At 35.0% G+C, this 18,674-nt stretch overlaps 1 protein-coding gene across 3 annotated transcripts in view; it reads left to right on the forward strand.

The window, feature by feature from the left end:
- KIF20B (kinesin family member 20B) overlaps positions 1–18,674 on the forward strand; it is a 74,238-nt gene that overhangs the window by 49,169 nt on the left and 6,395 nt on the right. For all 3 annotated transcript variants that reach the window (XM_029200903.1, XM_029200904.1, XM_029200905.1), the window contains exons 22-28: positions 896–956; positions 6,672–6,797; positions 7,432–7,559; positions 9,060–9,215; positions 12,937–13,113; positions 15,090–15,236; positions 16,642–16,839. In XM_029200903.1, the coding sequence (XP_029056736.1) occupies positions 896–956; positions 6,672–6,797; positions 7,432–7,559; positions 9,060–9,215; positions 12,937–13,113; positions 15,090–15,236; positions 16,642–16,839 (993 nt within the window). The remainder of the gene's footprint in view (positions 1–895; positions 957–6,671; positions 6,798–7,431; positions 7,560–9,059; positions 9,216–12,936; positions 13,114–15,089; positions 15,237–16,641; positions 16,840–18,674) is intronic.

Here is an 18,674-nt window from a genome sequence, read left to right on the forward strand (position 1 = left end):
ACCCCTATGTAGCCAGACACCATCTATTGATAAGTTCTTTCCATCACTGCCCGAGCACCTCCGTGGTTCTCTGTCTGTTTCCGTCCTCTTCCTTCCACCTCCGTCGCTCTCCCCCTGTTTCCCTCCCCGTCTGTCCACCTCTGTCGTTCTTCGTCTTTTTCCGTCCCCGTCCGTCCACCTCAGTCCACCTCCTTCGTTCTCCGTCTGTTTCCGTCTCTGTCCGTCCACGTCCGTAGTTCTCCGTCGTTTTCCTCCTTCATTCTTTGTCTCTTCACCGTCTTTCCATCTCCAGCTGATTTCATAATAGTATTCAGAGATTTCCAGGTTCTGTAATGATTATTCTACAACTTATAAAATGAGAAGATATTGCTGAAGTTAGATGAGAGAAGGAGTGAAGGTTGGGTTACCTGGCAGGTTAAAACTAGAATTGAAGGATTTCCAGTGCCCAGAAATTAACCTTGCGTCCTTTTCAAACCTCCCAGCTACTTTTTACAGGTATGGCATGTGGGGATTCTATTTTTTCTGCATTTTGAGTTTACTGTTAAGGAATTTATTTATGGTTTTCTTTGTCCCTCCCACATTAAATACATAGTAAACTTTCATTTCTCTCTCTTTATGCTTTTTGTGTTGTGTAAGAGAACATACATGCTAGCTTGAAATGTTGAGTGAAGAAGATGATTTGGCATTTTGGGGGTAGATTAAAGGTTAAAGGTTATTACCACTCTCACCCTGCCCTTTTCTCTGAGGTGAAACAAACTTGGCAGCTTGAGACTATTAGCCTTCTAGGAGACAGATTTCAAACTTAATATTAAGCCCTGTTTTCAAGTCCCACTATTAAATAATGGGGTGTAGTTAAGTTACATTTGCATTTAATTCATATTCTTTTATTTTGCAGGAGCAGTTAAGTAATCAGAAAGTGGAAGAATCTATACAGCAGTATGAGAGAGTGTGCAAAGGTCAGAAACAAACCTCTACTTCCAGTACTAAAATGACTGCAAAATAAGTAGTTAAAATAACAATTGGCTTAATATTTTCCTTTGAAAATTGTAAAGTTAAAGAAGGGTAACATAAGATGTAACTTTACTAAAAGAGAAAAGCATTGATTCTAAAGAGTAACTTACCACCATAAAGTTTATCCTTGGAGAAGTAAAACATTAAGAAATATTCAGTCAGGGCTTCCCTGGTGGCGCAGTGGTTTAGAGTCCGCCTGCCAATTCAGGGGACACGGGTTCATGCCCCGGTCCGGGAAGATCCCACATGCCGCGGAGCGGCTGGGCCCGTGGGCCATGGCCGCTGAGCCTGCGCGTCCGGAGCCTGTGCTCCACAACGGGAGAGGCCACAACAGTGAGAGGCCCTCATACCACAAAAAAAAAAAAAAAAAAAAGAAATATTCAGTCAAAGCAACATTGATTTCTAGGTGTAATGGCCAGTATTTTGTGAAAAATAAAATTAAAGTTATATAGGTCACAATGAATGGAATGGATTTCTAGTCAAAACAATAAAAAGGTTATACTTCAAATAAAATATCTTTAAAATTAAAAAATGTTTTTAAAAACTAATACTTTAGATTGAAATTGTATGTGCTAAATTTTTTTTCTCAATTTGGATTGATTTTTTTATTTGAAATATTACAAAATTATCTTTGTAGATGATATATACATATTTCTGTTCATAAAATTATGCAGATTCCTCTCCTTCCCATCAGTCACCCCTTAACTTCTTAGTTGTGTGAGTAGTAGAGCTGGGATTTGAACCCATGTCTGTTTCAGTCTTAAGTTCCAGACTGTCTTCACTAATTCATGCCATTTGTACTTGGCCAACTAAAGAGCAGGTGTAAGACAACAAGATTATTACTTATTTGGATGACTTGGACTTTTGTGGGGTTCACTTGGATCAGTAACATCGATGTGAAAATATATCTCTGCACACAGTCCTATTTTCTCCTACCTTTTTAGGCCACTGTCCTCTAATATCTCCTATTTCCGTAATCTTTTTGGATTTTCCCTTTACTTTGGCTGCTTTGTCATTGTTGGTAGATGTGAATAGATATTCTGAAAAGCATTCTTTGGACCAGGATATAGTTTTTATCGTATTTTAATTTTTTCTTTCTTTGCCAGATATTGAGACATGTGGCATAGGCCCATTTTGAGTACTTTTAATCTTCCATCTTCTCCATGCTCTTTAAACTTTCTCCCAGATCACTTGTAACCTACATATTTTCAAATCTTTTAGCTTTTTGCAATCTTTCCTTTATTTTTTAATTATTTTGAATTATTGTCTACTCACTTTCTTTCATTTTCATTTTTTAAGTAGTATTTATTGTGTATGAGCATATTTTTTCTAAATATAAAGGTAAGGCGTAGCTTGCCCCCTTTTGAAACTCTTACCTCGGCTTTTGTGATCTATTCTTAGGGTTACTGCCTTTCTCTCAGAATGAGCCTCAGCCACTTTGACAAATTTCCTGATTAAGCCATCATCATTTTTTTTCTTTGTATTTTCTCTCTTGAGAGTTCATTCACTCTTGTGATTTTAAGTATGTATGAGACATTCCCTGACCAAAAAAAAAGTGCATTTTTAGCTCTTGAGGCTTTCCCTGGCTTCTACATTTCTATTTAAATACTGAATGCCATTCACTTAGCTATCTTATTAATTTTTTAAAATGGAGATATACATACCATAAAATTTACCCTTTAAAAGTGTACAGTATGGTGGATTTTAGTAAATTCACAAGCTCATACAACCACTACCACTATCTAATTCCAGAACATTTTCATCACCCTAGAAAACCCTGCACCCATTAGCAATCACTCCCCATTCACACTTCTGAGATAACTCCAATCTCTGCCTCTGTCTTAACATGGACATCTTCCCTCTGAATGTGTCTGTGTCTTCACTTTATCTGTCTCTGTCCAAATTTCCCTCTATAAGGACACCAGTCATATTGGATTTAGGGCCTACTCTATCCAGTATGACCTTATTCTTAACTTGATTACATTTGCAAAACCTCTGTTTCCAAGTAAGGTCATATTCACAGGGAGTAACAATCAACATATCTTCTAATCTACTCTCCAGTAATATAACCCCTTTTATTAACAAAAATTGTTTTTGGTTATTTCAGACATTATTTTTTGTTACAGACATTAACATGAATATATTTGTATAAAAGTCTTTGGGCACACATGTAAATATATTTGTATGGGAAATTCCTAGCAGTGTAATTGTTGGCCCACATGTTGTGTTTAAAATTTTGATGAATATTGCTAAACTGCTCCCCAAAGTCATTATACCAGTTTATATTTTCAATAATAGTGTATAGAGTGCCCGTTTCCCCACATTTTTGCCAGTATTAGGTGTTATCACACTTTGAACTTACAGTCAGTGTAAGTGAAACAAGGTATCACATGGTCTCAATCTTCTGTACTTGTGTACGTCTGGTATACTGGTATTCTGAAGTACATTTGAACTATCACTGAGTATTTTTTTTTGTTTTTGGCCACACCGGGCGGCTTGCGGGATCTTAGTTCCCCAACCAGGGATCGAACCTGGGGCCCTGGCAGTGAGAGTGCCGTGTCCTAACCATTGGACCGCCAGGGAATTCCCAGTCACTGAGTATTTCTAATGCAGAGTTTTACATGACATTTGTGTGTCATTTCTTTATATAGCTTTCAGTGATCCTCTCCCCTGAATGTTAAACACTTGATTGCTTGTTCATTTGCCAGGCATTTATTTAGCTATGATAGTTCATAGATAGCTTTGATGAGCTATCTCATTCCTGTCTTTATGTTGCTTTATTTTCTGTTTTATTTGTTGCATATTTCTGGATTCTTTCCTGAGATAAAATGTAAGTTATTGGAGGCAGTGACTGATATAAGAATGCTCTTGTTTCTTTTACTGTTTCTGCCTTTCAAATAATAGGTGGATAGCCACTAGCGAAGTTAACATTGGTGTCCTGGGGCCTTACTGATTGCTATCTAGATACTTAAACTCCTTCTTTTGAGCCCTCCAATTTAGAGCAATAGATAGGGTGTAAAAGGAAGATTCTTTGAATAAAATTATAATTAATTGTATAATCTGAATATATTTGCAAATCATGCTTTTTGAAAGAAAAAGTTTTAGATAGAATACCAGTACTCCTTTAATCCTAAAGAGGAATTCTGTTTCATTAGCTCTCCTGGCAGCTTACATCAATGAACGGAAATACTGAAAATTACTCATTAAAATTTTTTCTCACTGTTTTGTTTTAAGCTTACTTTATATTAAGCATTTTTAAGGGAGCCATCTTTTGGTATTTGTGTCATTTTTTTTGTCACTTTTAGTGCCCTGAGTTTGAGCTATGCATTTATAGATTATAGATCTCTGACATTCATAGCAATCTTGGTAAGAGGTGTCAGAAGTGAGCCCTGCTACTATGTGTCTATCACCAGAGATGATAAACCAATCTTTCCTCCTTATCTCTTTCTATCAGGCAGGATTAGAATAGAATTGTTTATAAGCCATTATTGTAGTCATTTTTCAAGGGCCAGAAACAGTTTTGGTAAGGTTATAATAGTACAGTTATTCCTGATGAGTTGGTTTTAAAAACACTAGGAGTAAATACTTGGCTTTGAAAATTTTTCTAGAAAAAATAATTACTTGAGATTTAAATTTGGGATTGAGAATTTATTGTTTTTAGGAGGTAAAAGTTTTAGTTTTGGTTTGAGAATATTAACACTAAAAGTAAGTGTTTTGACAAATAATGTTTTTTCTAAATCCCAAGATCTGTGTTATTAGTACGGGCATACCTCAGAGATGTTTCATGTTCGGTTCCAGACCACCACAATAAAGTACAGATCATAGTGAAATAAGTCGCACAATTTTTTTTTGGTTTTCCAGTGCATAAAAGTTATGTTCACGCTATATTGTGGTCTGTTAAGTGTGCAATAGTATATGTCTAAAAAAACAGTGCTCATACCTAATGAAAAAATACTTTATTGCTAAAAAATGCTAACCATCACCTGAGCCTTCAGGGAGTTGTAATTTTTTTGCTGGTGGAGGGAAGGCCTGGCCTCGATGCTGAAGGCTGCTGGCTGATCAGGGCGGTGGTGGCTGAAGGTTGGGGTGGCTGCAGCAGTTTCTTAAAGTAAGACAACGAGGAGATTTGCCACATCAGTTGACTTTTCTTCTTTTCGTGAACAATTTCTCTGTAGCGTGCACTGCTTTATAGCATTTTACCCACAGTAGAATTTCTTTCAAAATTGGAGTCAGGCCTCTCAGACTCTGCCACTGCTTTATCAACTCAGTTTATGCTATATTCTGAATCCTTTGTTGTCATTTCAACAGTCTTCACCAGGAGTAGATTCCGTCTCAAGAAACCACTTTCCTTGTTCATCCATAAGAAGCAACTCGTCATCTGTTCAGGTTTTATCATGAAATTCCAGCAGTTCAGTCACATCTTCTGGATAACTTGCTGCAGCTTCTACGTTAGCACTTGGCTGCTTCACCTTGCACTTTTATGTTTTGAAGACAGCTCCTTTCCTTAAACCTCATGAATTAACCTCTGCTAGCTTGAAACTTTTCTTCTGCAGCTTCCTTACCTCTCTCAGCCTTCGTAGAATTGGAGAGAATTAGGGCCTTGCTCTAGATTAGGCTGTGGCTTAAGGGGATGTTGTGGTTGGCTTTGATCTTCTATCTAGACCACTGAAACTTTCTCCATATCAGCAATAAGTCTGTTTTGCTTTCTTATCATTTGAGTATTCACTAGAGTAGCACTTTAAAGTCTCTTCAGGAACTGTACTTTGCATTCACAACTTGGCTGTTTGGTGCAAGAGGGCTAGCTTTTGGCCAGTCACGGCTTTTGACATGCCTTCCTTACTAAACTTAGCTTAATCCTTTCATTTCCAGCTTTTGATTTAAAGTGAGAGACATGTGACTCTTCCTTTCACTTGAACGCTTAGAGGTCACTGTAGTGTTACTAATTAGACTAATTTCAGTATTGTTGTGTCTCAGGGAACAGGGAGGCCGGAGGAGAGGGAGAGACGGGGCACAGCTGGTCATTGGAGCAGTCACAGCACACACAGTGTTTATGGATTAAGCTTGCTGTCTTACATGGGTGTAGTTCATAGTGTCCCAAAACAATCAAAGGAGTAACATAAAGATCAGTGATCATAGATCACTGTAACAAATACAACAATAATGATACAGTTTGAATTATTGCAAGAATTACTAAAATGTGATACAGAGGCAGGAAATGAGCAAATGCTGTTAGAAAATGGCACTGATAGACTTGCTTAATGCAGGGTTGCCACAAACCTTCAGTTTGTAAAAAAACACAGTATATGTGAAGCACAATAAAGCGAAGTACAGTAAAATAATAGTTTTTATTATTTTTATTAATAGTTTAATTATATTGAAAATTGTTAGTTTTATCTGAAAAGATTCCTTTTCCATCCATTTATTCTTGCATTCATCTAAGCATCCATCTGTACATCAGTTATTTAGTTGATCCTTCAATATGCCAGTACTGTTCTAGACATTGAAAGTATAGCAGTGAACAGGACAAAGTTTCTATTTGGAACTCATATTCTCTTATAGTTAATAAAAGTGTATTTTAATTTTAGAAGAACTCAAAGGAAAAATTGGATATCTAGATGTAGATGTTAGTAATTTCTAAAATGTTCTTTCCAAATTTTTAGATCTAAGCGTTAAAGAGAAAATAATTGAAGGCATGCGAATGACCCTAGAAGAACAAGAACAAACTCAAGTAGAACAAGATCAAGTGCTTGAGGCTAAATTAAAGGAAACTGAAAGACTGGCCACAGGTGAAACAAGATTGCTTAAATATCTCAAAGCATACTTTCATTTTCTTTATTTTCCTAGATTTCTTTCCTTTTTAAACATAGTTTAGTGTTTATAATAATTCATAATGAAAAAGTATTTGGTGTGTTTTTGGAACATCCTGTCCCTTGTCATTTTTCATTATGATGAAAATTGTTGTACCTAAGTCAGAGAAGGAATAAGGACACTTTCATAATAACTGGATGATAGCTTGCAGTGTTCCCCAGATGTTAAGAATAAACTTTCAACTGAGTTTCACCTCTGTATAGCAACTGGTATCATCTTATATGTTTATCTCAATAAATGCTCTGATTCTATCCTTCAGAATACCATCAGCCGGTTGTTTTTGTTTTTAATTTTTGAGAACATGAAGTTTCCTATATATTGGCATGCATTTATACTGTATAGTCAGAACACTATTCAGTGGGTTATTGAGAGGTTTTTGTAGTTCTTCTCTAAGAATTTGGTAAGCTCTTAGAAGGGTCTCGGTTCTATCTTCGTCTGTGTACTTCTGCTTCTGGGCTCTGCTGATTCTTGTCTGTATCCCATGCCACATGTAGCTCTATGTGGTATAACTTTTGCATGTACTTTAAAAATAATTTTATGTTTTCAAATCAGAATTGGAAAAATGGAAGGAAAAATGCAAAGATTTGGAAACCAAAAGCAATCAAAGGTCAAATAAAGAACTTGAGGATAACACGGATGTACTTAATATAAAGCTCAGTAAGCTTCAAGATGAGTTACAGGTATGATTTTTATCTATACATGTAATTGTATCTTTATATATATTCATTATATTTCTCATAAAAGGATAATTTAGTAAATATTTTATAATTAATTTAGATATGGATGAACCAATAGCTGGGCAATGTTAATATATAATTTTTCAGTATACACTCAAGTGACACAGGGAAGAAATTCCCAAGATACAAGCTGCTAAGTAAGTGCCAATGAAAATGCAGTGGTTGGGTCTTCAGTTTTACATATTTAATTTTTAAATCATCACTTCTTATGTCTTTGTACCTATTTTCTACGCTTTAAACTTCTAACTCATCAAATACTGCTGTGAAGAAGATGACTATTAGGAAAATTATTTTGATTATTGTAAATTTAATTATTAAGCTGGAAAAGAATAGAGTTGAATGTCTGAACACTGGAATACATTTGAAACTATACTACTACAGAGAAGATATTCTGTTTTGTGTTTATATGTTTTTCCATGTTTAGCTTTCACATACTATGTGTAGAATACAACATATGGGGGAAATATTTTTTTAATGGGACTTAAAAATACTACGAAAAATTTTGTACATTTTATTTATTAGGAGTTGCAATCCAACTGTAGTTTTGGGACTGAAGAAAACATAACAGTGATTTTGAAAAGACTGCATCTAAATTATTTTCTTAAATTTAGGCTGTATATAATCAGATACTGAACAAATACAAAAGAAATCAGTTACTTTCTTTTTTTAGCTATTAATTATATACTTTAGACTTTATCCTTTCCACTCCATTAATTTTGAAAAAATAACATTAATTACATTGAGAATGTTCATATTAAGGAATACCAGTATGTTCTACATTGTTCTAAAATAATGTGATCACATATCTTAGATAATAAACGGGATTTTTAAATACATAGCTTTTAATGTGGTATTACTGTTTTTGTTTCAAATGAAGTTTTACTTGAATTTTGAATGTATAAATTAGATATTTTTGAACCCAAAGGATCTATGGAAACCTCTTTGAAATTTACTGATCAACTATATTTTCTGTCCATCTGTTCCTTAAACTAATAAATGTTTGCCCTGTTGCACAAGTTATTCTTTATTTGGCATCCTGTATACCCAGGAAAATTTTATTTTTGGAACCATACAATTAGAAATGACTACCATAAATCATTTTTTTTTTAATCTGGCATTTAAGAAGGCTTGATTCTCTGTAACTCTTTCAGAAATTTCAATTGTGTCTTCTTAAGCTCACTGATGATGGTAAGTCCCCAAATGCACTTTATAGCAAAGTAAAGTTTATAAATGAAATAACTATTTAGGAAAGCAAACCAACAATGTTCTTTTGATAGTCTGAAATAAACTCAAATCTTGTCATTATTTAAAGAAAAACACGTGTTTTTAACTTTTTGAAGAGGTGAAATGAAAAGTGCTGGATTACATGGAAATGTTGTAAATACAGATTTATTAACTGCTTTTGAAGGATACGATAGTTACTTATGCTATGTATACATATAGGAATCTGAACAGAAATATAAAGCTGATAGAAAAAAATGGTTAGAAGAAAAAATGATGCTTCTCACTCAAGCAAAAGAAGCTGAGAATCTACGAAACAAAGAGATGAAAAAATATGCTGAAGACAGAGAGCATTGTTTGAAGCAACAAAACGAAATGGTTGGTAACAATTATACTTTTTCCTCTATGTATTTCGCCTGCTTTCTTTGGTTTCTTAAATTTTTCCCTGGGATTCTTATATTCTTATAAGTATCTACATGGTTGCGTGGTTTTGTTTTTTGTCTTTTTTTCAAAGGCAGTTTGTCTGTTTGTAAGATGACTTTTCTAGCCCATTTTATCTTGAAGTTCTTATTGTTGGGAAAATAATTATATCTCAATATTTAGATTCAGAACTTAAAAATCTCTTCTTTTGACTGCCACAGGGTTATCCCTACTGTATTGTAAAACATTTACATTTTGAACTGTAGATTCCACTAACATGGTGTTTATATTTTACCTCAAAAGCTCATTTTATCAGGTCTTTTTTTTAAAGTCAACTAAACAGTTTCTAGAAGACTATAGGTAGAAATAACGTTCAGTTTTACATTGACTGGCTCTAGTTCTTAAGTGATTCTATCTTAGCTTGTCTTTTTTCCTCCTATTTAAATCGACAACTTAGTCTGTTTGACACTCAATCAGAAAAAAGAAGTTTAAAGTCATCATTGATCCGAGGAAAGCTGTTGAGTAATACATTAACATTATTTTTAAATGAAAAACTAGTTCTCTATTTACAGTAATAGTAACGTGGCAGTATCACATTGTCATCTATTGGCATTTCCTTTGTTAATGACAGAATTTTACTTATACCAGCTAAACTTTCCTGTACAAACAGGAATGTTAATTTTCAATAAGTTAGGGATGATTTTTTCCAATGATTTTAAAAATTTTTTTATCTTTTTATTTTGAAATCATTTTATTTCCAGAAAAGTTGCAAAACTAGTACAGGGAATTTCTGTATACCTATCACCCAACTTCTGATGTTAGATCTTACATAACAACAGTACAATGATCAAAACCAACAAATCAATATTATTATAGTACTGTTAGCTAACTTATGGACCTTACTAGAATTTCACCAGCTTTCCCACTGTTTTTTTCTGGATATAGGATCTAATCTAGGATACTACGTTCCATTTAGTTGTTGTGTTTCCTTAGAGACTTGACTCTCTTTGTCATGTGACAAATTATGTGAGACTAATACTTGTCATTACTACAGCAATGAGATGGCAATATATTTCACTTCATGTGCGAACTCCACATGACTGGAGGTACCTTCAGGAAGTGTTGGGTTGAGCAAGATTGTAATGCTGCATTTATCTTAACAGGAAATGTTACTGCTGGTCCTCTTTCTGTCCACAGCCCATCCAACCTTCCTGGACAGTAATAAGAGGCAAGAAGTGAAATCAAAGCTCTTGGCTGTCATAGTCAGTCACTCTACCTCCAACCTAGGAATGGGCCTACTTTCTTTTCCTAATCAGTAGTCCCTCTAGCAGCAATGCCAGCAAGTAAACCTCCTTTGAGTTTTTAATCCTAGAGAAAGCTAGCTTTCTCCTTTCTCCCATATATTTCTTTACAGTCGTACCTAGGATATGTGTCTATGATGTTTAAGAAATAAATTGTTGATGTTTTTTAAAGCTTTTAAAATTGTAACATACATAACACAGTAAGTAAACAAAACATATAGTTCAGTGAATTATTATTATAAAGCCAGCCCCTACTTAACTACCACCGAGTTTAAAAAATAGAACCCTCTTCTGAATGGTAATAACTGTTCTATCTTTTAATGTTAAACTTTAGTTTTGCTCATTTATGAATTTTATATAAATGAAAACATAAATATATAGAATGCATTTCTTGTGTCTGGCTTCTCTCACTCAGTATTATGTTTGTGAGGATCATTTATACTATTGCAGGTAACTGGAGTTAGTCTGTTTTCATTGCTGAATATTTCAGTGTATAAGTATACCTCAGTCTATTCAGTTTAAAGTTGAATATATGTGGATTGTTTCCTGTTTTGGGCTGTTAATGCATAAGATCTCCTGTTAACATTTTTATATATTTCTGTTAGTGCACATGTGTATACATTTCTGTTGCCTATATAGCCAAGAATAGAATTGCTAGTTGATAGGGTAAATGTATGTGGAACTCTAGTAGAATGCCAGACTGATTTTCAAAATAGTTGTATCCATTTATACTCCAACTAGTATTGTTGGATGTTTAGTTTATTGGCTCTGCCTATCCAAGTCCCCTTGCTTATCTTCTATTGGACTATCTTTTTTTTTTTATAGGAGTTCCTTATACTTTTATACTTTCTGGATAGGAGCGTGTTGCAGTTACCTTCTTTCAATCTCTGGTTTACTTTTTTACTCTCCTGTTGCCTTTTTAGAACAGAAATTCTTAGGTATTGTAATTCATTTTCCCAATCTTTTCCTTTATGAACCTCAAGGGCATAAAGATGTTTTCTTACATTATTCCTGAAAAGTTGGGGGTTTTACCTTTCATATTTAGACCCTAGAACTAATTTTTGTGTTGGAGTGAGATGGGGTAAAAGCGGTTGTTGTCACTGTAAATGTGTATTAACGATCGACCTGGTAGTACATGTTGAAGAAACTTTCTTTTTTACTGCCCTGCAACTTTTGTCATAAATCAGTTGTCCAAGCGTTAACTTTCATACATTGTGTGAGATTAAAACTAGGGTTTTTTTTCTTTTTTTCCATTTGGCTATTCAGTTGTCCCATCACTCTTTGTTGAAAAGACTGTCCTTTCCTCCATTGAAATTCTTTGGCATTTTTATAGAGTATCAATTGACCATAACATTTGTGGACGCTATCCTCTGCTTTCTGATGTCTGTGTATCCTTACGCCAATATCACGGTCTTGATCATTATTATTATTATAGTAGTCTTGAAATGATGTAGTGTGATTGCTCCTACTTTTTTTCTTTTCTTTTTTTTTTTTTTTTTGCGGTACGCGGGCCTCTCCCGTTGCGGAGCACAGGCTCCAGACGCACAGGCTCAGCGGCCATGGCTCACAGGCCCAGCCGCTCCGCGGCATGTGGGATCTTCCCGGACTGGGGCACGAACCCGTGTCCCTTGCATCGGCAGGCGGACTCTCAACCACTGCTCCACCAGGGAAGCCCGTTCCTACTTTGTTCTTCATTTTCAACATAATTTTGACTTATGTCATTTGCATTTTCATATTATTTTTAGAGTCAGCTTTTTCATTACTGTCAACACACACACACACACACACACACACACACGTGTGCGTGTGCTTGCTTGAATTTTGAAGTTGCTTTGATTCTAGATCTTTTGGGGGAGACCTGGCATCTTAACAATATTGAATCTTTTGATCCTTGAACACAGATTCTCTCTTTGTTTATTTAAGTGTTCTTTTATTTCTTTCAGCAATGTTTTGTAGTTTGTCATGTTTAGGCCTTGCACATATTTTCTTTAATTTACTGCTAACTATTTCATGATTTTTGAACCCAGTGAAAATGGTATTTTTAATTTTCATTTCTCTATTGTTTGTTGCTGTTAGTTTTGTCATTTGTTTTATTGTAATTTTACCATCTCATTTCTCAAATATTGGGGGAAATGCTAGATTTAGTTTAAAAGCTGTAATTTTTTATTGAAAGAAGTGCCCAATGTGAAGATACATAAGGTATATGAAGGCATTATGTGTTTGGCTTTATAAGTAAATATTTTATCGAGACTTGACTACGTAATTTGTTATATATCCTGTTCACAGTTGTATTTATTGTGTTATTTAGAAATTCAGAAATTTCTTATAGTCATAATTTTGCAAGGTTTATTTTAACATTTTGTCCATATTCTGTTTAGGAAATGCTTCAAGCACAGTTGGCTGAGAAAGATGGTAACCTCCAACAGTGGCGGGAAGAACGTGATCAGCTGGTTGCAGCTTTAGAAATACAGCTGAAAGCACTGATCTCCAGTAACATACAGAAAGATAATGAAATTGAACAATTAAAAAAGATCACATCAGAAACTTCTAAAACAGTCAGTAGAATCATGTTCTTTCTATGCCTTTTTAAATTAAACATAGGAAGTATTCAAAATTATTTAATTGATTAACTTTTAAAGAATAAAAATGTAAGTAGATCAGTCGGGAATCATAGTTTGAAAAAATTATTTGGATAGGGGCTTCCTTGGTGGCGCAGTGGTTGAGAGTCCGCATGCTGATGCAGGGGACACAGGTTCGTGCCCTGGTCCGGGAAGATCCCACATGCTGCAGAGCGTCCAGGCCCGTGAGCCATGGCCTCTGAGCCTGCGCGTCCGGAGCCTGTGCTCCACAACGGGAGAGGCCACAGCAGTGAGAGGCCCGCGTACCGCAAAAAAAAATAAATTATTTGGATATTGGTCATGAATTTTGAGTTTTCAGAGTTTATCATTATGGTTGACTCATCAATGACTAATTGAGAAATAGTACTTTCTCCAATATTTTGGTCATATCTCTTAGATAGAATAATTAGAAAATAAACAACTGATGATTTAGTCCCTAATCTGCCTTTAAAATGTGGAAATGTGACTCAGCCTGAATGCTTGGTGATATTTAAATGCTTGAACCCATCCTAAATTTATGATAAAAATACAAATTGTTTTTGGAAATAAGCACAATGGTGAGGAGATGTGAGTCATTCAGGAGCTACTTTTTTTTCCCCCCTCTGGCTGCACCACGCGGCTTGCAGGGATCTTAGTTCCCCAACCAGGGATTGAACCCAGGCCCCGGCAGTGAGAGCACCGAGTCCTAACCACTGGACCACCAGGGAATTCCCAGGAGCTACTTTTGTAATATTGCATTGGGGCTAGGAACCCTAGATAAAGAAAATATTGCATTTCACAGATAGCAGCTATTTCCCAGGTAAATTGAATCAGGGTACATCTGAAGCTAGTCTTTTCAGAGTAAATAATCTGCATTTGAAAATCTGCTGTTCTGCAGCCTTCAGACAATAATAAAATTAAATGTGTTTGTGTGTATATGTCTCTTACATCAAAAGACTTCATGATTCTAAGAGAAAGACTGCTCAAAACAGAGGTATTAGCATGTGGTATAAATTGCACAGAATAGAAAGTTAGAAAAACTAGGTATCAACTGCTGTCAGTGTGGTTTTGGGACCTTTAGGAAAATTACTTAACATTTCCAAACTTTAAAACAGAGATGATAATGTCTTTCTAATAGATTTGTGAAAATTAATCGAGAGCATTTGTAAAACAGTTAGCACAGTTATTACCACAGTGGAAGTCAGTACATGCTAGTTGCTTTCCCCATTATGAATGCAATATCATCTTTTTTATTTGACAATTATGGGTAGGTGACATAAGAGATGTATTTGACTTTTGATTTTGATGGTGGTGATTAGAAGGTGCACGTTGGAATTTATCAAGTTTAAAAATGTATTCTGATTTTTTTTATAGATCCCTTAAGTAGGGTTTAGGAATAGAGCATACCCTATGACTGACTGAGATGAAGAGTGGGCAGCGAGGAAAGGTTTAGTTATCAGTATGGTCTTTTCTACTCTAATGCTATAGTTGCATTCCTAAGACACCTCGTTTTTCAAAATTGTGTTACCAAAGTGATTTTGGGGGTTCAAGCTCCAACTCAGTACAGACAGTGGTCATGTTATTTAATTTCTCTCTGTTTCTTCATCTGGAAAGTAGGAATAACAATTCTTGCCAAATCTCAGAGTTGCAGTGAAAGTAAAATGAGAGAATATATGTAAAACACCTTGGAAGTTGAAAGTAATCTTTCAAATTTCTCTTTAGATCAGATTCAGAAGAGGCTGGAAAGTTGCCCAGCCTTTCCTAACTCTCTGAGGATGAAAGAGAAGAAGAAGGAGAGTTAGTTGGTCATTGAAGAAGTCTTTAATTACTTCCACTATTTAATTCACCCAAATCTTGATATTATATTCTTTAGGTGAAGTATTTTAATGTATATTCGGTTACGGTGGCTTGTTGCTTTAATATTTCCTTACTAGGAAAAACAGACCATGGATATCCAGCCCAGACATATGAGTTCAATGGATCCTGGCAGGTTTGAAACTGCACCTCAGTCAACAAGTTTTGGCAGGGTTGAAACTGAACCTCAGTCCACAAGTTTTGAAATTTCCAGGGATGAAGTAGAAGTGAGTATTTGATAACACAGTCCACTTTTTAACCCTCTTTACCAATGACCATTAATTACTAAATAATACTTGCAAGTATAATTTAATCAGTTGTTGTAGGTATCTTGCTATACCTACAGTTAGCTGTGTGTGCTCTTGGCTATGGAAAGGAAAACTGAAGGCTTTTTCGGGGAGATGCAATTCTTTTGGGGAAATTTGATCCCCAAATGGTATTAATTTCCTCTCAAAATGATACTGATCTCAAACAGATCTTTGATTATAAACAAATTTGATGGTCAGAAATAGGAAATCCCACAAAAGATAAAATATGGATGACTATTTTCCCTCATAAGCAGTCCATTTAATAAGCATTCTATTAAATAGCATTTTTTGGAAATTTTACCCATTTTATAACTTTATCACCAAATTCCAATAACCTCACAATGAGTTTCCTTAGTTTGAAGTGGGCTTAGGGTTCTGTGACTTGCATTGGATAACGTAGTTTCTCAGATTGCCTATGAAATAGAAACAAATTCTATGTCACTTGTTGAAAATAAAATTACTTTTTAAATATTTATTTTAAAAACACATTTATTGGGAGCATTCATTGTTGGGAACCTTGCTGCACTGAGGATAAAGACATAAGTAAGATATGATCGCCATCCTCAAGGAATAAGAAGTCTAATAAGACAGGTATTTAATGACTATCTTGTTTCACCTTATGGACTAAGTGTTATAAAGAGAGTGCTAAGAAGGCACACTGATGAGGAGGATATGATGAATTTTGCCTGAGTGGTTGTGGACGTGGATTAGAAAAGGTAACATCGTACTGGGTCTTGAAGGTGAATAGAAGTTTACCAAGCAGAGAATGGGAAGAGAAAGGCATTTTGATCTGGGGAAATAACACAAGCCATTCCTTACAAGGCTTCAGAAGAATCATGTGACTTCCACCACATGCTATCAGTCATGGAAGCCATTAAGGCCAGCCCCAATTCAAGGAAGGGGAATGAGACTCTCTCTCTCAGTGGGAAGAACAGTAAAGAATTTACAGCAAACTTTAGTTTACCATAACTAGGGCGCTTATTAAAAATCATTGACTCTTTCCTTGGAGAGTTCTGATTTAGTAGGTTTGTGGTAGGGTCCAAGAATCTTTTAAACAATTTCTCTAGATAATTCTTACGCTGACACAGGTTTGGGAAATACTGATCTCTAAGTTTCTCTCAATTTTAACATACCATGTATAAACGTGGAGAAAGTAGATGATAACTCAGTCTTTCTGTCCTTGCTGTAGCAAATTTGATCAAGCAAACTTTTTATCTTTTCCAATTTATTGTTTTTAATAGGTAATTGAGACAGTTAATTTTTGGCAATTTAGAAATTCATATTCTGCAAATAAGATTTGTTTTCCTTTTAAATTCTGTTGTAGGATGGATCTGTAGTCCTTGACTCTTGTGAAGTGTCAACAGAAAATAATCAAAGTACTCGATTTCCAAAACCTGAGTTAGAGATTCAATTTACACCTTTACAGCCAAACAAAATGGCAGTGAAACACCTGGGTTGTACCTCACCAGTGACGGTTAAGATTCCCAAGGCCCGGAAGAGGAAGAGTAATGAAATGGAGGAGGTAAATACTTAACTATTAAGTGAATTAAACAAGTAAACATTATTATTAAGCTCAGTGATAATATATAGTTAAACTCTGTTACATTGCCCTTCTATTCATAAGCACTGCTATTAGAGACCAAAATCATAGTTTATGGTATATTTAATACTGTTTTAAGAATATTACTGTGGTGAATAGTCCTCAAACAAAAAGCTTATAGATTTTAAAATATATAGATTATTCCTTCTTTCAGTGAAGCTATGACAGGTCAAATGGTGGTGAATTTTAGTAGCGAGCTATTTCAGTATACCGGTCCTGTTCAAACTCAGTCACTTTCCCTCCAATGGAAGAGAAAAGGGGTTGATAAAAGGAATTAGAGAAACTGAAACGACTAACTTGCTTGAACATAATCTTTGTCATTTAACTAAAATCTTAGGTCTCTGTGATCATAGTTGGTTTCAGAAGAGAAATTCTTCTTCTATGAGCCAGTATTAAAATTTGGGTCTCGATTTAGTGGTAGGCCAAGAACTATTTACTTCTTCCTGCTGGAGCTTTCTGATCGTGGGGTTACCAAACCTTCTATCATATTCTAGCCAGTCACATAAACTTTCCAATCCTCACTTTCCTCCTTTCGGAGATAAGGAATTAGATATAATATGTTTAAAATGTTTTGCTTTTGTTCCACATGTGGTAGATACATAATAAATGGCAATATTTATGTTAACAGGAATATTTATGTTTAAAACTATAATTATAAACTCTCTGGCACAATAACTTTTTTTCCAACTTGTCTTTTTCACGCCTTTAAAGAGTAGTATATTTTCAAGTTGGTGGAAGAGCAGAAATAATATTAACCATACTCCTGAGGCTCTCTGTCAGGTAATACATTTGCTGAATGAATATTATTTAGCGTATTTCCTTCTACACATAGAACACCTTTAGCGATTGTTTTGGAGCGCCTTAGTTAACTTTTATTCTATATTTAATTTATATTTAGTACACTTTAGATACTATTAAGATACAGTTGACCCTTGAACGACATGAGGGTTAGGTGCCAGCCACAGCACAGAAAAATCTTGTGTAACTTACAGTTGGCCCTCAGTATGTGAGGTTCCTCATCCATGGATTCAACCAACTACAGATCATGTAGTAATGAAGTATTTACTATTGAAAAAAATCAGTGTATAAGCAGACTCATGCATTTCAAACCTGTTTTGTTCAAGGGCCAACTGTACCAAGTAGTTTAATTTCATCATCTTTGTTAACATGGTGACTAACATCTATGTTGACTTGATTCATTTTTTTCAAAGGAAAAGGAAAAATTGGTTGTATACTCAGGGGGTTAAGATAAAATTATTTTATTCATTTTACTGCCGGCATATACTCCCAGTTTCAGAATAGATACACAGATTGTTGTAGGGTAAACCATGTAGAAACTTAAAAGTTTTAACTGATTTTGCTAGCTCTTTACTGCTGTAATAAACTGAGTGTTGTAAAGTCCTCAGGAAAATAATTTATACAGTGCTATATTCTAATCTAGTGAAGACTCCAAAGAGCTCTTTATTGAACGCTACAAGTATGATGGGAGTTACAATCTTTCTTCCTTTGCTTCCCCTGATTACCATCTGTCTTTCCTCTTTTACGAAATCTTCTTCTTGTGATCCTTAAGACTTTACTGGGTAACTTGAATTCTGAGGTTCAGTCATGATCTCTCTACTTCTGTTCTTGCCTTTTTTTTTTTCCTTTTATGCTTATAATCTTTAGTACGATTAGTATTTGCACAAGTTCAGTTCAGTTAATGTACTACAAAAGACTTTGTCTTAAGATTAAGTGGGGAAAAGAAGAGTGAGATGTCA

This window comes from Monodon monoceros, unplaced genomic scaffold, assembly GCF_005190385.1.
Source record: "Monodon monoceros isolate NGI ecotype Baffin Bay Population unplaced genomic scaffold, NGI_Narwhal_1 Super_Scaffold_4, whole genome shotgun sequence".
Lineage (NCBI taxonomy): Eukaryota > Metazoa > Chordata > Mammalia > Artiodactyla > Monodontidae > Monodon > Monodon monoceros.